General features: G+C 36.1%; 1 protein-coding gene and 1 long non-coding RNA gene across 2 annotated transcripts in view; one reads left to right on the plus strand and one right to left on the minus strand.

Annotated features, from left to right (window-relative positions):
- The window catches only part of LOC137642770 (sialin-like), a 37,612-nt gene extending 14,541 nt beyond the window's left edge, over positions 1-23,071 (plus strand). Inside the window, exons 5-14 of the mRNA XM_068375617.1 lie at positions 389-518; positions 3,587-3,671; positions 4,510-4,652; positions 8,474-8,614; positions 9,056-9,191; positions 11,440-11,681; positions 18,526-18,643; positions 19,735-19,884; positions 21,180-21,312; positions 21,862-23,071. Of these exons, the coding sequence (XP_068231718.1) occupies positions 389-518; positions 3,587-3,671; positions 4,510-4,652; positions 8,474-8,614; positions 9,056-9,191; positions 11,440-11,681; positions 18,526-18,643; positions 19,735-19,884; positions 21,180-21,312; positions 21,862-22,102 (1,519 nt within the window). The 3' untranslated portion in view covers positions 22,103-23,071. The remainder of the gene's footprint in view (positions 1-388; positions 519-3,586; positions 3,672-4,509; positions 4,653-8,473; positions 8,615-9,055; positions 9,192-11,439; positions 11,682-18,525; positions 18,644-19,734; positions 19,885-21,179; positions 21,313-21,861) is intronic.
- LOC137642771 (uncharacterized) overlaps positions 1-25,000 on the minus strand; it is a 78,229-nt gene that overhangs the window by 24,414 nt on the left and 28,815 nt on the right. The window contains exon 2 of the long non-coding RNA XR_011044857.1: positions 4,472-4,626. This is a non-coding gene — a long non-coding RNA (uncharacterized lncRNA). The remainder of the gene's footprint in view (positions 1-4,471; positions 4,627-25,000) is intronic.

Here is a 25,000-nt window from a genome sequence, read left to right on the forward strand (position 1 = left end):
GAGTGACAGCATTTATTAAAATTTCATGGATTTGCATAAGAAATGGTACTGCATACATTTTCATGACTAAGCAACCGAGAAAGAAGTCAAAATGATAACAATATAAGAGAGGATTAATTTCCAAATAAAATTAATGAATTTAAGAATAAATAGTTGGTGTTATTTTTTTTCTTATGTTTATAAGTATCGTGAAAGACCTTTAACTCTGGATTTTTTTTTGAGGGGGGGTTAAAACTGATCTAAGTGTCTGTCTTCTACATAACACTTGTCCTATCAAGACCGGAGGGCCTCGACGAGGTATTCCTTATCCTTTGAGGGTTAAACCATTTAAAAGATATTCAAAAGATGAAGGATATTTAAGGATTTTTTTTTCTTTTTTCTTTTGCAGATTAGGCGCAAACCTCGTAATAGCCATATCCTTAAGCATAGGAAGTCTCATGGGTCTTTTGACCCACGCCTCGTCCTTAGGAGGTCCCTGGGTCCTTCTGCCCTTCAGGATTGTCTTCGGAGCTGCGCAGGTTTGAATCTTTGGTTTACGTCTTCGATATGTTAAATTTGAATATGAGAGTTCAGCCGATAATGTTTTTATGTTGACCAGGCTGACATGCGTCTTTTTATAGTTTATATATGACATATCTGTTTTTGACGTTGTTAATAGTTTATATAGGACATATCTGTTTTGACGTTGTTACTGTTTTTAGAATGATTTATTGTTAACTTGTTCTCATCATTTATTCATTTCCTTATTTCCTTTCCTCACTGGGCTATTTTTCCCTATTGGAGCCCTTGGGCTTATAGCATCTTTCCAACTGGGGTTGTAGCTTGGCTAATAATAATAATAATAATAATAATAATAATAATAATAATAATAATAATGATAATAATAATAATAACGGATCTATTTACGAACAGGTTCCCATAGACATAAGTTCGTCCTCCTACTAAATCACGTCTGAACTCTCTCTCTCTCTCTCTCTCTCTCTCTCTCTCTCTCTCTCTCTCTCTCTCTCTCTCTCTCTCTCTCTCTCTCTCTTAACAAAACACAAAATGACTGGCTTCGATATGTTGTCTTTGAATATGAGCGAAGAGCCGATACTGGCTTTGCTTAAGAGTAGGTTCACATAAGCATAAGTTTGTCCTCCTAATTCACGTCTGAACTGCTCTCTCTCTCTCTCTCTCTCTCTCTCTCTCTCTCTCTCTCTCTCTCTCTCTCTCTCTCTCTCTCTCTCTCTCTCTCTCTCCTTAATAAAAAAACCTACACTGCCTGGCAACATTGATAATGAATTCAAGAATCAGAAAATGTCACCAAAATGGAGACCAAAATATAAACTTCACATTGTATTCTGTTACGTTCACCAAGTTATTTAATGTGGTATTGTTACATTAATGTTATCCATTGCCATGGACATCAATCCTGGCAGTCAGCTGAAAATCTTAGGAAAGCTATTTTTCAAGGTTAAGACGGTTAAGCTGGAAAGGTTGACAACATTTTTCTATGCCAAATGATTTTCTATTGAAATTTAAATACATTGAAATCATTTAAAAGATGTTGGATTAACCTTGACCTTAAATAAAATCTCTCTCTCTCTCTCTCTCTCTCTCTCTCTCTCTCTCTCTCTCTCTCTCTCTCAAGATTAAAGATGCCAGCACATGAAATTTCTAACGAGTTCTTTAATTTGTGTTATGTAAATATCAACTAAGACGACTTAAAACATCATATTTTGAATCATCCACTGAAGGTTATACTAATACACGAAAACAACATACATCTAATATAATGAGAATAATATAAACTACATCTAAATATCATTAAGCAAAACTAATTACCTTTTTTAAAAGAAATATATAAATTCGAGTTTCTCGCCACACAAATTCAGCCTCGCAAAATCTGCCGACGTAAGCACCAAATGGAAGCCGGGTTGAATTTTCGGAAAGCGCTCTCATTTCGCCTTTCAGTAGCGGCTGATCAAAGTGAATGGAAATTAGCCATCATTTAGCTTTTAAGCGTATTGCTGGCGCTCACACACAGCCGAACTAATGAAAGGCAATGCCTAAATGCGATCATAAAACGAGCTGCCTTTGAAGCATTTTAATGGGTTTAAGGACTAAACACCATCTACTTTTTTTTTTTTTGGGGGGGGGGGTTCTGAATCACTTTCAGTGGATCGATGAAATATCAAGGCACACACGTACATACATAGTAGGGAGGAATACGATTTTACTAACAATGTATTGCTACCTGCGCCAAAGAAATTGGAAGGAGGTTATGTTTTACCCGATTTTACTTATAATCTACTGTTAACTCCGCAGACGAAGTTGAAAGAAGAATATGTTTTACCCGCTGTCTGTGTGTTTGTGCGTTTGTTTGTGTATATGGTGTGTACATACATAGTAGAGAGAAATACGATTTTACTTAAAATCTATTGCTACCTCCGCCAACGAAGTTGGAAGGAGGATATGTTTTACCCCTGTCTAGGTATTTGTTCGTTTGTTTGTGTGTATGGTACGGACATACGTAGTAGAGAGAAATACGATTTTACTTACAATGTATTGCTACCTCCGCCAACGAAGTTGGAAGGAGGTTATGTTTCCCCCCCCCAACCCGTCTAAGTGTTTGTTTGTGGACAACTTCCTGGCCACAATTTTAATCGTAGAGTAATGAAACTTGCCGGGATTAACTGTTATGTAAAAAGTAGAAAATCACAAAATTTTGGAAGGTCACAGTCAAAGGTTAAGGACACGGTCAAGCAAAATGTTGAATACACGTAAATAGCCATAACTTTGGACATCGTTGCCACAGACACTTCTATCTCGGTTCATATTTTTGTGTGAAAATCCACGCCAATTAATACATGTTAAAGTTAAGGTCAAGGTCGAGTAAAAAGTCGAGAAATACCTGCAGTGGCAGAGGTCTGTGCTCTACTAAGTGCCCCTCTAGATTTGAACTTAGATTAATAATTATACAAGAAATGCATTAAACTTGATTCAAGAATGCTTTCATCTAGTTGGGGGCCCAAGCACGAGGATCCTCCCCTAACAAGTTTAAAGTTTTAAAGGCCGTTCATGAATGGCAGAAGCAACGGTACAGTGACATTCCCCTATCAAGCAGGACAATGTCCTAGAGACTGGCCATATATACATATGATCAGCGCCCAAGACCCCTCTCCACCCAAGCTATGACTAGGGAGGGCCAGGCAATTGCTGCTGAGGACTCAGCAGATAGATCTATAGACTCCCCAAAACATTCCATCCTTAGATCGTAAGGATTGTGAGGTTGCAGCGACCAAAGAAATTAATTAGTCTGAGCGCGACTCGAACCCCAGCCTAGCGTTCACCAGTCAGTGACGTTATCACATCGGCCACCACAATCCTAAATTAGCCAAGTAAGACTGTCTTCACCTGGTCTAGGGCATTGTCCTGCTTGATATGGCAATGTCACTGTCCCTTGCCTCCGCCATTCATGAGCAGCCTTTAAACTTTTAAAATTAGGAAGAAAAGATGTGCTTTAAAAAAATCTTTGAATTCTTATCACTTTTCTGAAACATTAATATTTCCTTTGTATCATACACCACTTCTAATCCCACAGGGATTTTGTTACCCAGCTGTCGTCAGATTGCTCCAAGGAATCCCAGAGTCGTCAAGGATGGTCGCAGGGACCTTAGTATTCATAGGTAAGTTACTGTCACATATACAACAACAACAACAACAACAACAACAACAACAACAACAACAGCAAATGCCGTAGTTTCTAGTTCACTGGAGTACAATGGCCTCACATGTCAATTCATTTCTGGGGTTTGGACCAGTTTTCATCACCACACTAGCCTATGTGGATTAGTGATGGTGGGAGATTTTCGTCTGAGTGCTTAAAGCAAATCAACCTAGTATGGGTGGCCCTGACTAGTAAAGGTTTGCTGATCATGGTGGTGCGCAAACCCTTTCGCCACGTTTAGGTTACATATATAAACACAAATATACATATGCTCCTAATATACGCAAGTTACTTTCATATATCCAGACATAAATATACATATGTTCCTAATATGCCCAAGTTACTGTCATATATATAAACATAAATATGCAAATGTTCCTAATATACACAAACTACTGTTATTTATACAAACACAAATATACGTATGCTTCTAATATACACAAGTTACTGTCATGTATAAAAACTTGAATATACATATGTTCTTAATATACAAAATTTACTGTCATGTATACAAACAGAAATATACATATGCTCCTAATATACACAAGTTACTGTCATATATACAAACACAAATATACGTTACTGATATACACATGTTACTGTCATATATACAAATACAAATATACTTTACTAATATACACAAGTTACTGTCATACAGACAAATACAAATATACTTTACTAATATACACAAGTTACTGTCATACACACAAACACATTTATACAAATGCTCCTGATATACACAAAAATACTCTTACTCACAAATATCCCGATTACAGCAGATATCTCTTCCTCAACAGGACCTTCTTTAGGCTCGTGTGTGGGCGTTGGTTTAGGAAGCCTGGAATCCTGGTATATCTCCACTTACTTACTGGGGTCGTTGGCAATACCTCTTATCCCTCTGTGCTTCATGGTGCCTGGAAAAAACGACGAGCATGAAAAGGTTCGTATTTCTTGGAGGCTAGACTCATTTCATGGATTGGTTATATTCAGATTTTAGATGTTAAAGTTGAATATACTTTAGTTTTGATGATGTAAAATTGTAGATTTTTTTTTTTTTTTAATTCGATGTAAATTTTGAAAACGAGCTGATAGGAATTAGGAATTAGACAGAATCAGTTTGACGATATGTAATATTGTAGAAAACTATTTATTTTACATTTAGATATCAAAGTTATATAAACTTTCGAATTTTTGATGATGATATAATATTGTAAAAAAACAGTTTTTTTTATACTTATCGTTTTCCTTATTTTTTAATATGGATAAATGATAAACCTTTCTTTCTAAAGACTAGTTTATGTTTGTAATTTTTGGCAAAACACTGTAGGCCTACACATTAAGATTTATTCATTTCTAAATATAATTTCCGATCTATTTTCCCTGACTCCAGAACTAATTTGGACGAGATTACCTATCATTAAGAATGATTTATCAAATCAATTAAATGGAATCGTAATACTAATCACAGTAATATTTTAGTCTCATCTTGAACAAATAAAACCATGTAACTAATGTCTGTAGATTTTATTATACTTTTTTTTATTATTATCGATTGTCTCCGTGAAATATTGGAATCAACCTACTGTTTTCTTATAAGAAGTATAATTTTATTTTTGCATTTTATCAAGATTTCAAAATATTTCTAAACAGTGAAAAATTTTATCGAAAATTTCGTGGGTTTCAGATCAAAAGGATCTTTTTATTTTGTAATTTTATCGAGATTTGAAAATATTTAATAAACAGTAAAAAAAAGTACCTTTTTATCTTTGCAGTTTTATCGAGATTTTAAAATATTTACTAAACACCGGAAAAGTTTATTGAAAATTTCATGGTTTTCGTATCAAAAGTATCCTTTTATTTTTGCAATTTTATCGAGATTTGAAAATATATACTAAACATTGGAAAAGTTTATTGAAAAATTTGAGTTCATAAAAGGCAAAATTGTGAAATCAATTTTAATTAGTATATTACACAGCAAAATATAATGAATCAATTTTATATATATATAAAAAAACAATACCATGATAACATGAAGTTGCAAAGCCTAAACACATTATATATTTTGACAGAAAAATCAATAATACAGACTAATTAAAGTTAATATAATTACGGAAAGCCAATCATATTAATGCAGTAGATTATCAAGCAATTAATAATGATGTGAAGTCATCCATATTAAGAGAATTTCATTTGCCATTTTCAAGTAAATGACATTAAATGAATAACACTCCATGCGCACGTAATGAATTACGCTAAATGGATTAGAGCGGGCATCATTTCAATGGAGTGCTGTGCTCTTATCCTAAATGTAAAATAATTTGTCGAGAAATCACTGGCGTTTGTAAACATTTTGAGCTACATTTAAGGCCAGGAGCACACAAGCGACTCTGTGGCACCACAAAGCCACAGCATCGTGTGGCGCCACAAAGCCACAGCATCGTGTGGCGGGGATGTGGTCTCCCATAGGTTTCCATTGTTTTCAAGTTTTTCCGCGCAAACTAGCGACTGTGGCGTTTGTAAACCTTTTGAGCTACATTTAAGGCCGGGAGCACACAAGCGACTCTGTGGTGCCACAAAGCCACAGCATCGTGTGGCGGGGATGTGGTCTCCCATAGGTTTCCATTGTTTTCAAGTTTTGCCGCGCAAACTAGCGACTGTGGCAAGCGACTGTGGCTCTCTGTCGCTCATCCCCGCCACAGGCATGGCGTGGCTTTGAAAACAATGGAAACCTATGGGAGACCACATCCCCGCCACACGATGCTGTGGCTTTGTGGCGCCACAGTCGCTAGTGTGCTCCCGGCCTAAGTATTCAAAACATAGTATTACAAGTGAAACCTTGAGATATGAAAGTTTCTGTATGCAGAAAACTAATTTCATGAAATGACATATGAGGATTTTTTTGCCTCATATTACGAAAAAATACTTATGATACGAAACGAAATTTGGCCTAAATTTCAATATCATGTTACATGTAAAACACGACTCATTATACAAAAAACTCATGTGACGAAAGCCACTTCGGAATGAATTAACTTCGTATCCTGGGGTATTATTATTATTATTATTATTATTATTATTATTATTATTATTATTATTATTATTATTAGTAGTAGTAGTAGTAGTAGTAGTAGTAGCCAAGCTACATTCATCGATGGGAAAGCAAAATGCTACAAGCCCAAGGGCTCCAACAGGGAAAGCAGCCCCGTGAGGAAAGGAAAGTAGGAAGTAGCAAATAAATAGCAAATAAACTATATATAAGTAATACAAAAACATACTGTATGATATATTTTAAAATCAGGAACAACATTAGAATAAACAGTCATATATAAACTATGTCAATCTGTTCAAGAAAATAGAATTTACAAAAAGTTTGAAATTCTGAAGTTCCACAGTTGCTTCACTTGTAAGGTGTTTGCAAGCAAATGAAGTGATATTCAGGAGTGTTATGTATGAAATAATTAAATGGACATAGGTAATAACTTAACGACTGAATGACTGAGGACTGTTGCTTTATATTTCTCCCACAATATATTTCACAGTAACAATCTTTATAAATCGTAATCGTACCACGTTAATAGTATGACTGTCTGACATTTCTTCGGTATTAGAATAGATTTTATAGAGTAAACAAGAAACATTTTACGCAATCGTTCATCATCATCTTCTTTGTCTGCATCTTTTCACACTTTTATGTGGGGTCAATGTTTCTGGCCAGCGTTCTCCATCTACCTCTGTCCCACACTTCATCACCGGTTAATCCCTTTGATCGAAGGTCATCTTTGATACAGTCCATCCACCTTCGCTTTGGTCTCCCTCTCCTTCTCCTTCCCTGTACCTCCATTTCCATCACTCTCCTCCCAATATAATGTTCATGCAGGTATCAAATAATCTCAAGTAAAATAAAAAATGCACATTAAAATTTACTTAAATTTTGAGAATGAACTCGTAGGAATTAGGACTTAGAGAGAATCACTTCGATATGAAGAGTTAAATCGTTTTGTATTCCTGATATCTGATATAGACTTTTATTGATGAAATGTGTTAATTTTCCCAACTTGCAATTTTTTAGATTAGTTGTTCTATATAGTTCACTGTCCCATTGTATTATATTCAATTATATGATTAACGTATTTGCCTTTCAGCGTTTTGACCTATGCAGCAATTAATAAAAAGCTTTTTCATATTTGATTTATAAAATTATCTTTAATCTATATCTATTAAGTCTATCATAAAATAGTGATGTGATTTGAAAAGCAATATTCTTCGCCTTGCTCCCAATGAAGGGGCAGAGCTCTCATCCCGACCAAGGAGGGGATAAGTATAAGAAATAAATCACTTTACAGAGGATCCAATGGCTGCTTTTTTCCAGTTCCTGGAGCAAGGAGCTCGTGTTACAACGATGGTGTAGCCATCTATCTGACATTGATTTGAAATCCTTATTAATTACAGAGTATTCCAATGACTCAGGTGTTAAAAAGGGATAGGTGACAGGCGTCGCTCTTGTTACATATCCAGTGGCTGCTTTGTCCAGTGCCTGGAGCAAAGAGCTCATGTTACAACGATGGTGTAGCCATCTATCAGACATTGATTTGAAATCCTTATTAATTATAGAGTATTCCAATGACTCAGGTGTTAAAAAGGGATAGGTGATAGGCGTCGCTCTTGTTACGTATCCAGTGACTGCTTTGTCCAGTGCCTGCAGCACAGAGCTGGTGTTACAACATCTACCAGACACTGATTTGAAATCCCTATTATTTACAGAGTATTCCAGTGACTCAGGTGTTAAAAACTGCCGGAGTATGGGCCTGCATAATTGTCTATGTGGCCAACATCTTCACCTTTCATACTGCATTGGTTGGTCTCCCGTTCTGCATTACCGAAACGCTTCAAATAACTGATACAGTGAGTTCCAGAAGATAGTGCTTTATTCAGTTATGTCTTTCTTGAAATCTATTTCTTAAGATGTAGAAGTTTTCTCCTTTTCAATGTTATCATAGGATCCCCTGAGTATTTAGTAGGCCATTTTTTAACGATTATAGAACATTCAAAATTCTTGATGAGTGAATCATCAGAATATAGATAGTATTCTATACTTTCTCTGTAAAGTCTTGTTTGATTTTTTTTCTGGATATTTAATTGAGTCAAGTATATTTGCATTTTCCTCTCAGTGTCATTAGTAATGAAGTTTAGTCTGAGACAGCTCACGTAAGGTCTATATCATTATTCAGTCTCCTGGAACTCTGTCATCAATTGAATTTAAGTTTTTAGTGAGAGATCACAATTACACATACCTAGAAGAAATATTAATATAAGAGTCGAAATATAATTTTCTCTTTTCTCTAGACAGGTGGGGTAGTGTTACTGTCTATGATTCTTGTAGTGGCAATAGTCATTCGGGTGACAGCTGTGCTCTCTGCAGTCATCGGTGGGAAGATACCATTGACAGTTCTCAACAAAAGAAGAATTCCAGTTGCTATAGGTAGGCACTAAGCTTTGCTCTAGGTAGGCACTATTCTTGATATACATTTCTTATGAGTTTGTAAAATCAAATGTACAGTTGGATAAAGGAATTCCTGGCACACCTCGCTCTGGTCGGAGAGTTCCTGTGTGTAGTGCCGCTGACCACTGATGCCATCTCTCACTACATTTATCTGTTTGGTTACTTTCTGCGCAGTAAGACTCGCTTCACATGAGCAGATTAAAGCCGTATGGTTTGTCTACGAGGATTGGAAATCAATGGAAATCAATGAATATCAATGATGTCCTTCAATCACTGCTCGCTCGGAAGTATTTCCGAGCGGCAATTATCTACTAGCCGTGTGCATTGCTAACCCGAACGGTTCCAGTGTAGCGGCTTATGGACTATGAGGCCGCTCTTGGAAAATCCTCTCATGTGAAGATAGGCCTCCTAACGACCGGAGATATTTCCGTACGGTAAAAAATACGCTAGTGTGAAGCGAGCCTAGGGGTGTAACAGAGTGAACATCCTCCAACCGCAGTGTGCCCGGAATTCCTATGTATATACATTTTCAATGCTGAACAAAGTTGACAAATAATATAACAATTCTTGTTTCCAAGGATTAGAAGAAGCAATTTCACAATGCAAAATATCTGCTCACATTTAGCTATGATAAAAAGACGGCTAATGTCTATGTATTCACTGTGTACAAAATCTTTTAACTTCTTATATGCAATGGAAATTAACTAAAAAACTCCAGATATTTTTTCGTTTTGATTTGAAGATCCAGAGCTGATTGGCATTATCATAAATACTAGTGTAAGCGACCCATAAAAAATGATGGCTATATATTTAGATAGATATGCACACACACACACATGCACAGATTCAACCCTTCCTAACTCCTTCCCCCTTTTCTAACTACATCTTGCTGGTTCAGAAATTTGTGGGAGATTGTGGATTTTGAGTGCACCACTCGCGGGTAACCCGTCTCACCAGGGTATGACTACGCCCTCCGATCCCTACCCGAGGGACAAGGAGAGACCGAGCCGCTCAGCGTGACAGATATATATATATATATATATATAATATATCTATATATATATTATATATATATATATATATTTATATATATATATATATATATATATAGCTAAACACTTGCTCTTTATTATATAAGGAAGGATTACTGAAATGATAGAACAGTCATATCAATTAAAGATATTCTAAATTCCTTCTAGACTTAAATAACTAATATTCCATTGGCCAAGAGAAATTACTTAGATAACGTTAAGGAGTTAAATAAATAAAGTATAAGTAAAATGCTATAATAAATAGGATCCACAAATTAGTCGCCTTCAAAGTTCGAGATTCCTCATGTGCCACGTCGTAGATAGCAACAGATATTTCTTGAAATGTCCTTTGGAGTAAACAATATTATTTTATGTACTTCTCACATATTCCATTTTAGTCTTTTTATTCCTAATCACCCATCAACACCAGAGTTTATAACTCTACAAAAAGTGTAAATGTAGTTACTACAGATTATTCTAAATTTTCAACATTGTGCATCGAAAAAAATAACTTGTATATGAAAAGACAGATGCCCCAACTGCAATAACGTTAAATATTGAATTTTAGATTTCATAATAAAATCTCTTTCGGATGACATAGTCATCATAACATTCTTCTAATGCTATCTCTCTCTCTCTCTCTCTCTCTCTCTCTCTCTCTCTCTCTCTTTCTTTTTAAATATTGCACTTTATATCTTATAATAAAATCTCTTACGGACGACATTGTCTTCATAATATTCTTCTCTCTCTCTCTCTCTCTCTCTCTCTCTCTCTCTCATTCTAAATTTTGAACTTTATATTACATAATAAAATCTCTTTCTGACGACACTGTCTTCATAATATTCTTCTCTCTCTCTCTCTCTCTCTCTCTCTCTCTCTCTCTCTATTTCAAATATTGCACTTTATATTACATAATAAAATCTCTTTCGTACGACATTGTCTTCATTATATTGCTCTCTCTCTCTCTCTCTCTCTCTCTCTCTCTCTCGTACTTTATATTTCCTAATAAAATCTCCTTCTGAGAACATTGTCATCATAATATTTTTCTAATGGTCTCTCTCTCTCTCTCTCTCTCTCTCTCTCTCTCTCTCAGTAATCGTAATACGATTTCATACTTCTCTCTCTCTCTCTCTCTCTCTCTCTCTCTCTCCCGCCATTCTAATAGCTTCCCCTTGCTTCTGAAACTGTTCTTGCAGGAAGCCTCTTGTTGCTCGTTGCCTTAATAGTCCTGGCCACAGCCGGCCTCACAGATTTCGGTGCTTTGGCGGGTCTGGCCATCGGGTGCGCTGGACCCGGGGTGGGACTGACCCGGATTTGCTGCAGATTGAACCTGGAGGATTTAGCACCGTGGACGTTGCCTCGTTTGGTAAACATGGTCAACATCGTTGGGATTTTCGTGGCTGTGTGGCCTCCATTGCTGGTTGGAGGATTGGCTGAAGTAAGTCATGTATTTGGTTCCATAGAATGCTTGGTATTAATTCTAACCTTCAGTGTTATAGTTTTACTTACTAATATAAATACTCTCATTATTTCTTCGTCGTTTACAGTCATTAAGTTAGTCTGTTTGTTATCCAGATGATGACAAAGGTTTTGAAAGTGGGTAGAAAAATCTCAATGAATGAAACGGGGATCAATCGTAGCTCTATGTAGAGGCAGTTAGAGAGACTGGTCAATGGAGATATAAAAGAACTATAGAGAGAGAGAGAGAGAGAGAGAGAGAGAGAGAGAGAGAGAGACATTAGAAGAACATTATGAAGACAATGTCGTCAGACAGAATTTTATTATGAAATATAAAGTGCAATATTTAAAATGAGAGAGAGAGAGAGAGAGAGAGAGAGAGAGAGAGAGAGAGAGCATTAGAAGAATATTATGAAGACAATGTCGTCTGAAAGAGATTTTATTATGAAATATAAAGTGTAATATTTAAAATGAGAGAGAGAGAGAGAGAGAGAGAGAGAGAGAGAGAGAGAGAGAGCATTAGAAGAATATTATGAAGACAATGTCGTCTGAAAGAGATTTTATTATGAAATATAAAGTGTAATATTTAAAATGAGAGAGAGAGAGAGAGAGAGAGAGAGAGAGAGAGAGAGAGCATTAGAAGAACATTATGGAAACAATGAGATTTTATTATGAAATAAAGAGTGCAATATTTAAAATGTGAGAGAGAGAGAGAGAGAGAGAGAGAGAGAGAGAGAGAGCATTAGAAGAACATTATGAAGACAATCAGATTTTATTATAAAATAAAGAGTGCAATAATTAAAATAGAGAGAGAGAGAGAGAGAGAGAGAGAGAGAGAGAGAGAGAGAACTTATTATAAATCTAAATTAATGAAGTGACATACAGTATGTACCATGCACTACTGACACAGGAAACTATAGTCAATCTTTTTAGCCAGGCAGATTTGCACCGACTCGCAGCAGTGCCCTCTTAGCTCGGAAAAGTTTCCTGATCGCTGATTGGTAAGACAAGATAATTCTAACCAATCAGCGATCAGGAAACTTTTCCGAGCTAAAAGGACACCGCTGTGAGTCGGTGCAAATCTGCCTCGCTAAAAAAATTGACTATAAATCGACTAGATATGAGATGTATAGCAGCCTTTCTTTATGCAAAGGTGAAGATTCTTACTTCAATTTCAATTAACTATTCTTTATGCTAATTAATGCTTGGTATATTATCAGGAATTTACCTCTGGCATCAAGGAACTAATTCAGCTAACTATTCTAAACTTAATTAGATATATGATTCATACTTTCTATCAATTATGGTGAAGATTCATACTTCAATTTCATTTAACTATTTTTATGCTAATTAATGCTTGGCATACAATCAGGATTTTACCTTTGCCATTAAGGAACTGATCCAGCTAACTATTCTAAACTTAATTAGATATATGATTCATACTTGCTATCAATTATGGTGAAGATTCATACTTTGATTTCATTTAACTATTTTTTATGCTATTTAATGCTTAGCATACTATCAGGAATTTACCTCTGGCATTAAGGAACTAATCCAGCTAACTATTCTCAACTTGATTAGATATATGATTCATGCTTGCTATCAATTATGATGAAGATTAATACTTCGATTTCATTTAACTATTTTTTATGCTAATTAATGCTTGGCATACTATCAGGATTTGACCTCTGGCATTAAAGAACTAATCTAGCTAACTATTCTAAACTTAATTAGATATATGATTCATGCTTGCTATCAATTATGATGAAGATTCATACTTCGATTTCATTTAACTATTTTTATGCTAATAAATGCTTAGCATTCTATCAGGATTTTATCTCTGGCATTGAGGAACTAATCCAGCTAACTATTCTCAACTTAATTAGATATATGATTCATGCTTGCTATCAATTATGATGAAGATTCATACTTCGATTTCATTTAACTATTTCTTAGGCTTATTAAAGTTTGGTATATTATCAGGATTTTATCTCTGGCATTAAGGAACTAATCTAGCTAACTATTCTAAACTTAATTAGAGATATGATTCATGCTTGCTATCAATTATGATGAAGATTCATACTTCGATTTCATTTAACTATTTCTTAGGCTTATTAAAGTTTGGTATATTATCAGGATTTTATCTCTGGCATTAAGGAACTAATCTAGCTAACTATTCTAAACTTAATTAGAGATATGATTCATGCTTGCTATCAATTATGATGAAGATTCATACTTCAATTTCATTAAACTATTTCTTAGGCTTATTAAAGTTTGGTATATTATCAGGATTTTACCTCTGGCATTGAGGAACTAACCTAGCTAACTATTCTAAACCGAATTAGTTAAATTATTCAATCTGACGATTACTTTATTCTTAAGTTATCAAAATTAGAACAATAATTATGCTAATATTATCAAGTTATTACGTGCGATAATGTGTTCATCTCCGTATGCTCTAACAAATGAACAGAACAGAAATAGATTCATTTAGATTAATATAGAAATGTATTAATTCAGATGAATTTCTTTCTACCAAAAGAAAAAAAAATTATTTAGATTAACGTCTTTCAAAAATGCACTAAAAACATTAGTCATAGAACTTCTCATCAGTGAAGTAAGAAAAAACTTTTGTTTATACAGTTATTGAAGGAGTGATGAAACTTTAGATACAGCAATTGTAATCAGTCAAGTAAAAAAAATACCTGTTTAGAAAATTATTGGAATATATAATATTCCATCTTATGTTGACGTAAGCTGGAAAATCTATTGCTAGTACAGTAGTCCGTCGATAATGCTCGCTTGTGAAGAGAGAGAGAGAGAGAGAGAGAGAGAGAGAGAGAGAGAGAGAGAGAGAGAATAGCTGAGGTGGGTAATCAGAAGCACTTCAATTTCCTATTTGAAAATAGAATGATTTTGATATAATAATTGGAAATGTTTAAAATTAGTTTCAGAAAATATGTTCTTTTATTTCTTTGGTCTTAAAGTAAAATATTTGCTAAACTGGTTTTAAATCTGTAAAATTAAGCAACTTTAAGTCTCTTCAGCACCTGGATAGGGGAGGACCATACGGCACAATTGTACCAACCCCATCCCTTTTAAATATACTTTGGAACAACCCGCAACAATCCTTAGGTTATTGATATGAGTGAAAATGGGTTATAATGTATCCAGAGACTTCAGATAAATAGTTTGTAGTAACTTGCTTTTCCATCTAGGGTTATAGCTTAGCTTGTAATAATAATAATAATAATAATAATAATAATAATAATAATAGCTATAATAATTATAACAATAACAACAATAATAATAATAACATACATACATATACCAAAGGCACTTCCCCCAATTTTGGGGGGTAGCCGACAACAACAAGAAACAAAACAAAAAGGGGACCTCTACTCTCTACGTTCCTCCAGCCTAACCAGGGACTCAGCCGAGTTCAGCTGGTACTGCTAGGGTGCCACAGCCCAACCTCCCACATTTCCACCACAGATGAAGCTTCATACTGCTGAGTCCCCTACTGCTGCTACCTCCGCGGTCATCTAAGGCACCGGAGGAAGCAGCAGGGCCTACCGGAACTGCGTCACAATCGCTCGCCATTCATTCCTATTTCTAGCACGCTCTCTTGCCTCTCTCACATCTATCCTCCTATCACCCAGAGCTTTCTTCACACCATCCATCCACCCAAACCTTGGCCTTCCTCTTGTACTTCTCCCATCAACTCTTGCATTCATCACCTTCTTTAGCAGACAGCCATTTTCCATTCTCTCAACATGGCCAAACCACCTCAACACATTCATATCCACTCTAGCCGCTAACTCATTTCTTACACCCGTTCTCACCCTCACCACTTCGTTCCTAACCCCATCTACTCGAGATACACCAGCCATACTCCTCAGACACTTCATCTCAAACACATTCAATTTCTGTCTCTCCATCACTTTCATTCCCCACAACTCCGATCCATACATCACAGTTGGTACAATCACTTTCTCATATAGAACTCTCTTTACATTCATGCCTAATCCTCTATTTTTTACTACTCCCTTAACTGCCCCCAACACTTTGCAACCTTCATTCACTCTCTGACGTACATCTGCTTCCACTCCACCATTTGCTGCAACAACAGACCCCAAGTACTTAAACTGATCCACCTCCTCAAGTAACTCTCCATTCAACATGACATTCAACCTTGCACCACCTTCCCTTCTCGTATATCTCATAACCTTACTCTTACCCACATTAACTCTCAACTTCCTTCTCTCACACACCCTTCCAAATTCTGTCACTAGTCGGTCAAGCTTCTCTTCTGTGTCTGCTACCAGTACAGTATCATCCGCAAACAACAACTGATTTACCTCCCATTCATGATCATTCTCGCCTACCAGTTTTAATCCTCGTCCAAGCACTCTAGCATTCACCTCTCTCACCACTCCACCAACATACAAGTTAAACAACCACGGCGACATCACACATCCCTGTCTCAGCCCCACTCTCACCGGAAACCAATCGCTCACCTCATTTCCTATTCTAACACATGCTTTACTACCTGTGTAGAAACTTTTCACTGCTTGCAACAACCTTCCACCAACTCCATATAACCTCATCACATTCCACATTGCTTCCCTATCAACTCTATCATATGCTTTCTCCAGATCCATAAACGCAACATACACCTCCTTACCTTTTGCTAAATATTTCTCGCATATCTGCCTAACTGTAAAAATCTGATTCATACAACCCCTACCTCTTCTAAAACCACCCTGTACTTCCAAGATTACATTCTCTGTTTTATCCTTAATCCTATTAATCAGTATTCTACCATACACTTTTCCAACTACACTCAACAAACTAATACCTCTTGAATTACAACACTCATGCACATCTCCCTTACCCTTATATAGTGGTACAATACATGCACAGACCCAATCTACTGGTACCATTGACAACACAAAACACACATCAAACAATCTCACCAACCATTCAAGTACAGTCACACCCCCTTCCTTCAACATCTCAGCTTTCACACCATCCATACCCGATGCTTTTCCTACTCTCGTTTCATCTAGTGCTCTCCTCACTTCCTCTATTGTAATCTCTCTCTCATTCTCATCTCCCATCACTGGCACCTCAACACCTGGAACCGCAATTATATCTGCCTCCCTATCATCCTCAACATTCAGCAAACTTTCAAAATATTCCGCCCACCTTTTCCTTGCCTCCTCTCCTTTTAACAACCTTCCATTTCCATCTTTCACTGTCTCTTCAATTCTTGCGCCGGCCTTCCTTACTCTCTTCACTTCTTTCCAAAACTTCTTCTTATTCTCTTCATATGACTGACCCAGTCCCTGACCCCACCTCAGGTCAGCTGCCCTCTTTGCCTCACGTACCTTGCGCTTTACTTCCACCTTTTGCTCTCTATATTTTTCATACTTCTCTATACTATTACTCTGCAGCCATTCTTCAAAAGCCCTCTTTTTCTCTTCCACTTTTACCTTCACTCCTTCATTCCACCATTCACTGCCCTTCCTCATGCTGCCTCCAACAACTTTCTTGCCACATACATCACTTGCAATCCCAACAAAATTTTCTTTTGCTAACTTCCACTCCTCCTCTAAATTACCAGTTTCTCTTACTCTCACCTCGTCATATGCCATTTTCAACCTTTCCTGATATTTACTTTTTACCCCCGGTTTTATTAGCTCTTCAACCCTCACTAGCTCCCTTTTACATCCACCTACTCTATTCCCCCACTCTTTTGCTACAACCAATTTTCCTTCCACCAAAAAACGATCAGACATACCGTTAGCCATACCCCTAAACACGTGCACGTCTTTCAATCTTCCAAACATTCTTTTAGCTATCAACACATAATCCATTAATGCCCTTTCTACTACTCTTCCATTTGCCACTCTTACCCATGTATACTTATTTTTATCTTTCTTTTTAAAAAAGCTAGCACTTATTACCATCTCTTGTTCAACACACATATCTACCAGTCTCTCACCACTCTCATTTTCACCTGGTACGCCATATTTCCCAATGACACCTTCTACCTCTCCAGCACCCACTCTAGCATTTAAGTCACCCATAACAACTACATAATTCCTTCTACCCAGTCCTTCTACACACCTAGTTAATTCACTCCAGAACTCATTCCGCTCTTCTTCACTTTTCTCACTACCTGGCCCATACGCACTGACAAACGCCCAACATTCCCTACCCAACCTAACCCTTACCCACATTAACCTAGATGATATCTCCTTCCATTCCACTACTTTACCTGTCCTCCATTCACTCAACAATAAAGCCACACCCTCTCTCGCTCTTCCCCTTTCAATCCCAGACACTCTACCAGACATTTCACCAAACATCACTTCACCCTTTCCTTTCATCTTTGTCTCACACAAGGCCAATACATCCATCCTTCTACTTCTAAACATACTTCCAATCTCACATCTTTTACTCTCTATCGTACTACATCCACGCACATTCAAACACCCCAAAACTAGAGTGCGGGGAGCAGTCACTCTCCCCCCAGCTCCATCTCTTTGTTGCTGTCTCACAGGATACTTTTACAGGAGAGGGGGTTCCCAGCCCCCTCGTCCCGTCCCTTTTAGTCGCCTCTTACGACACGCAGGGATAACGTTGGCGCTATTCTAATTGTTTTATGCCCCCGCGGCCACAGGGGGCATAATAATAATAACAATAATAATATTAATAATATCAATAATAATAATAATAATAATAATAATAATAATAATAAAGTTAGATAATGCACGGGCTATATAGTAAACACATTACTCCAACTATCTTTTCAGGTGGGCGAAAGCGGATGGGTGGCAATATGGTTGATTCCGCTGGCAGTCATTGTACCATCTACCGTCGCTTATATGTTTCTTCTGACGGGAAATTCCCAGTCTTGGGATGAACGCCCAGGTGAGAGGGATTAGTCCTACGACTCGTCAAATTGTGGATACCGTAACTTATTGAAATCTTTTTATTTATAAGTACAGTCAGAAGGGAAGAGTTTCCCGCCAAGTCATAGTCTTTTGAAATGATCGAGCCTGCTTGTATTAAGCCGGGGACAGTTCACGGACCTAGCAAATGTGAGCAGAGTGCTGCATCACTCGGCAACCTTACGCAATTTAACATAAAGAATGGTCTGGAGATGCGAGAGGAAGTTGACACATCCCTACTCCATATACATATATATATATATATATATATATATATATATATATATATATATATATATACATATATATGTGTGTAGAGAGAGAGAGAGAGAAAGAGAGAGAGAGAGAGCTGTACTAGTTAGGGACACCCATACTAGGTTGGTTTGCTGTGAACGATCAGACGAAAATCTCCCACCATCACCATTCCGCAATGGTCAGCGTGATGATGAAAACTGGCCAAGCCCGAGTCATGAATTGGCGTGTGGGGCATTTGTCCTGCAGTTGACTATAAACGGCTGCATTTGTTGTTGTTGTTGTTATGTAGCCTACATACCTATTACATATATATATATATATATATATATATATGCTAAAACAGTTGTTTTATTGGCTTATGTGGCTACAATATATATATATATATATATACATATATATACACATATATTTATATATATGTATATATATATATATATATAAATATATATATATATATATATATATATATATATATATATACATATATATATATATATATATACATATATATATACATACATTTATATATATATATATATATATATATAATATATATATATATATATATATACATATATATATATACAGTATATATATATATATATATATATATATATATATATATATATATATATAAATATATATATTGTTGCCACACAAGCCAATGAAATAATATAAAGGAGGTTAACCTTACTCTACAATCTACAATTACTAGCTGAAAACTGAGAGGTTAACGCTCCCTCTAAAAGTATGAAAAGATATGATGACAAAATGTAAACAAATCATGACGAGACATTTCTCCTTCCATCATTCCAGACTCGAAGACATCCAACCTACCAAATGGCTCTGGACCCCCTAGAGACAGCCCAGCAGCTCGAGGCCACATCTCCAGATTGAGTTTCAAGAGTGCCCGTTCTGGGTTAAGCTTCAAGAGTGTCTTATCCTTTCAAAGTTTCAAAACAGCAGGTAAGAAAGAACTTATTCCTATCTTCCTAAGTGAGTCTTCAGGATCTAGTTAACTGCATTTATATAACTGAAGTCTGTAACTGCAGTCTCATTAGTGAGTCGTTATGAGCTAGTTAACTGCATTTACATAACCACAGTCTCACAAGTGAGTCTTTATGGGCTATTTAACTGAATTTATATAACTACAGTCTCACAAGCGAGTCTTTATGATCTAGTTAACTGCATTTATATAACTGCAGTCTCACAAGTGAGTCTTTATAATCTAGTTAACAGCATTTATATAACTGCAGTCTCATAAGTGAGTCGTTATGAGCTAGTTAACTTCATTTACATAACTGCAGTCTCACAAAAGAGTCTTCATGAGCTATCTAACTGCATCTATATAAGTGCAGTCTCACAAATGAGTCTTTATGATCTAGTTGACTGTATCTATATAACTGCAGCTCTTTATGATCAAGTTAACTGGCTTTACATAACTGCAGTCTCACAAGTGAGTCTTTATGATCTAGTTGACTGCAATTATATAACTGCAGTCTCACAAGAGAGTCTTTATGATCTAATTGACTGGCTTTACATAACTGTAGTCTCACAAATGAGTCTTTATGATCTAGTTAACTGCATTTTTATAACTGCAGTCTCACAAGTGAGTCTTTATGATCTAATTAACTGCATTTACATAACTGCAGTATCACATGTGAGTATTTATGATCTAGTTAACTACATTTTTATAACTGCAGTATCACAAGTGAGTCTTTATGATTTAGTTAACTGCATTTACATAACTGCAGTCTCACAAGTGAATCTTTATGATCTAGTTGACTATATTTATTTAAGTGCAGTCTCACAAGTGAGTCTTTATGATCTAGTTAACTGGCTTTACATAACTGCAGTTTCACAAGTGAGTCTTTATGATCTAGTTAACTGCAGTCTCACAAATGAGTCTTTATGATCTAGTTAACTGCATTTATATAACTGCATTCTTACAAGTGAGTCTTTACTATCTAGTTAGGTGCAGTCTCACAAATGAGTGTTTATGATCTAGTTAACTGCATTTATATCAATGCAGTCTCACAAGTGAGTCTTTATGATCTAGTTAACTGGCTTTACATAACTGCAGTCTCACAAGTGAGTCTTTATGATCTAGTTAACTGGCTTTACATAACTGCAGTCTCACGAGTGAGTCTTTATGATCTATTTAACTGGCTTTACATAACTGCAGTCTCACAAGTGAGTCTTTATGATCTAGTTAACTGGCTATACATAACTGTAGTCTCTCACAAGTAATGTTTATTCAGTCTCCAGAAGGAGATCCCGGACATTATCGGGCCGGACGGTGGACGAAGACCTGTCTGTGGACATGCATAGCGTTATTGACGAAGATGGCGCTGAGGTCTATAGCATTGAGGGGAGTATTCAAGATTGTAAAAGGTAGGGATAAATCATGACTCGGTGCCAAGACCTCTGTTTATTTCTCTTGTTGAGCGTTTGTGGGATTTCCCATTTCAATTTTACTTAAAGCTTAATATTACATTGAAAAATATTAGCTTCTATTTTATTTTCAAACTCCTTCTGGCATTTTACTTGTCATACGGGGACTGTAGGTATGCAGAAAAATCTTCACGGTTGAAAATTAATTCATATGATGTTATTCATTCTTTCCAATTCAAATGATATTGTTACCGATTCAATTGTATGCTTCAAGATAAAAAAATTAAATTTCTTAAGTATAAACTGATAGATAATAACTTGTAGCTATAGAATAGAATGAGAGGAATATATTAGAATAGCTGGCGATAATTACTTAAAGGTCTTAATTTTTCAAACGTTGCAGTTAATTTGCATTTTTTAAGATCCCCTTATGCTTAATGAAACTGTTGTAACAAATAAAAATTGATACAGATTTTGAGAAAATGACTACCAATAATTGTATTTAGTTCCTAATAAATTAGTTATTAAATATCGTTACAATCATTCCAGCGCTGCTTCCACAGCAAGCTTCAAGAGCGATGGGGCTGACATGCACAGCATCGATCTCAACATCCCAGAGGACGGGGGCGAGCAGCAACACAGACCGGATATACCAAGCGGCTCCTCCACCGACAGGACATCAGCCTGGCTCAGTCATCATCATCAGGTGTCAATTGAAAATGCGCCTCTTCCGGCTCCTACGAAGGAGGAAATGCGGAGGAGAAATGCTATTTACGATCTTTTCTGGTGAGATGTTGTTGGTGATGATCTTCAGGAATAGAAGCTGTTTGATTGGATCCGTTCCTTGTGGGACGGGCTGTTTTGGATCCGTTCCTTATGAGACGGGCTGTTTTGAATCCGTTCCTTATGGGACAGGCTGTTTTGGATCCGTTCCTTATGGGACAGGCTGTTATGGATCCGTTCCTCATGGGACAGGCTTTTTTGGATCAGTTCCTTATGGGACGGGCTGTTTTGGATCCGTTCCTTATGCGACGGGCTGTTTTGGATCCGTTCCTTAGGGGGCGGACTGTTTTGGATCCGTTCCTTATGGGACGGGCTGTTTTGGATCTGTTCCCTATGGGACGGGCTGTTTTGGATCCGTTCCTTATGGGACGGGCTGTTTGGATCCGTTCCCTATGGGACGGGCTGTTTTGGATCCGTTCCTTATAAGACAGGCTATTTTGGATCCATTCCTTATACGCCGGGATGTTATGGATTCGTTCCCTATGGGACGGGCTGTTTTGGATCCGTACCCTATGGAACGAGCTGTTTTGGATCCGTTCCTTATGGGACGAGCTGTTTTGGATCCGTTCTTTACGGCTAATAAACTCAGGATGTAAATATTAGATGAAAGTACTGTTAAAAAAATTGCTGTAAAAAAACGGTAAATGACTGGCAACATTTATTCCAGGATTTTTACCGTTTTAAAAACGGATATATTGACGTAAAGGAGTGATATTGCGGTCACCAACCCGTAAAAGATAATAACTAAGTGACATGAAATTACGGTTGCCTTTATTTTACTGAAATATGGCCGAGAAAAGTATATTTTTTTCCGGAGAATTTCCGATTAAAATTACCGTTTCTTTTTTAACAGTGTAGAAATAATTCCTTCGAAGCATGGATAAATATGATGGTCACTAAAAATCTGTTATCAAAAATGGAAAACGAGGCTGACATGGACTCTGGTATTTGACATAGGACAGCTTACCCGAAATTAAAGACTGAACCAAAAGTGAGGAAGTGTGACAAATAGTAAAGGGAAGTTCTACGGACACAAGTTAATAGGATGGTCACTAAAACGCTGTTATTAAGAATGGAAAACGGAGCTGATATGGACTCTGGTATTCAATATGGAACCGTTGAACGAGATTAAAGACTGTGAGGTGAAATTTTATATCTTCTAAGAGATATGTAAAGTGGGAGAGTGTGACGAATAGTGAGGGACTATGACCATCCAGTGCTTGTGCAGAATATAAAATAATAGTTTATTGCAAAACGAAAAAATATTATTCCATTTTAATTTTGCGAATAATCTGCGGACCAAATGCCTGGTCTTGGGTTGCTAAGTGCTTCAGAAGGTGCAGAACATAAATTAACAGTTTATTGCGAAAGGAAAAAACAATTTCTCATTTTAATTCAGCGGATAATCTGCTGATCAAAATCCTGATCTTGGATTGCTTACTAAACTGCATATACGCACATTCAATCGTGAATAAAAAGAAAAAACAGACGTATTCTATCCTTCTAGCAAGAAGTTATAGGCTATATTTATATAATCAGTGAATGTTTACAGAAAATCTTATAATCAAGAGACAATTCTCTTGTATTCGTGGACCTCAGAAATAGTGTTTAAAGTGAGTTTATTTTCTTCAGAACTTTGAAATTTTGCAAACGTGAATTGAAGGAATATTATCACCGAGTGAAAAAACTAAAAAAAAAATATAGCCAATAAGAAAAACAGACTGGAAATGCAGCAAAGAGGAAAGGGAATGTTATGAACAATGTCTTAAATGGTATATATATTTATAATTACTTTTGATATTGTGACACGCATTTTATTTCCTGTTGAGGACATACGCTTTTAATTTGTTATTCCGTTTGTTCCTATAACGCTGTGATTACTGAACAAAATGTGTTCCTATATAGAATTAAGTAAAGAATTATAAAGGCAAGTTAGTTTTATATTGTTTTGTCTCCAATTAAAGAAATATCTAAAATTTATAATTTTTAGTAACAGTCATTAAAATGTGAGGTGATTTTTACCTCCACCAACGAAGTTTTAAGGAGGTTATGTTTTAACCCCCTGTTTGTGTGTGTGTGTTTGTGTGTTTGTGAACAGCTTCCTGGCCATAATCTAATCGTAGAATAATGAAACTTGCAGAGATTAACTATTAAGTAAAAAGCTGGAAATTATTAAATTTTGGAAGTTCAAAGGTCAAAGGTCAAGGTCACGGTCTAGGAAAATTTCCAATTCATGTAATCAGCCATAAGTTTGGACATCATTGTCACAGAGATTTCAAATTTGGTTCATATTTGTGTATGAAAATTCACGCCAATTTATACATGTTAAGGTCAAAGGTCAAGGTCAAGATCGAGCAAAAGGTTGAGAAATAAGCTGCCTCCGGGGAGATCTGCGCTCTACTGAGTGGCCCTCTATTTTTATATGAAATAGTAATACCTAGATAAGGTTAATCTGTTATAACTAATATAATGTGTAATCAGTCTTATCGTTTTTTAATCTTGGAAATTTGAATTCATTAAACACTAAGATACAACAACAAAATTCTATTGATGTTATTATATACTAAATAACATTGCATAAACTTAATCTAATACAATATGGCATATTAAAGACGTTATAAAAAAATTACGATGAATGAATATTAATATTATTCTACACTTGATCTCAATATAATCAGATAGTAAAATCGAAATAAAAAAGGCAGTAAAATCGAAAAAAGGAAAGTTAAATTTTATATATCAAAATAAAAAGATATAGATTTTATGACACTGATCGCAAAGTCTCACAAACTCAGGTAATGATTGCAGTAAAACAACTTCCTTGAAAGTGGCTCTATCAATAAATAATAAAAAGTCGTTAATGTATAAATAGTTCTATTAAATTGCACCATATTATATGGCCCAT

Source organism: Palaemon carinicauda, chromosome 6 (assembly GCF_036898095.1).
Source record: "Palaemon carinicauda isolate YSFRI2023 chromosome 6, ASM3689809v2, whole genome shotgun sequence".
NCBI lineage: Eukaryota > Metazoa > Arthropoda > Malacostraca > Decapoda > Palaemonidae > Palaemon > Palaemon carinicauda.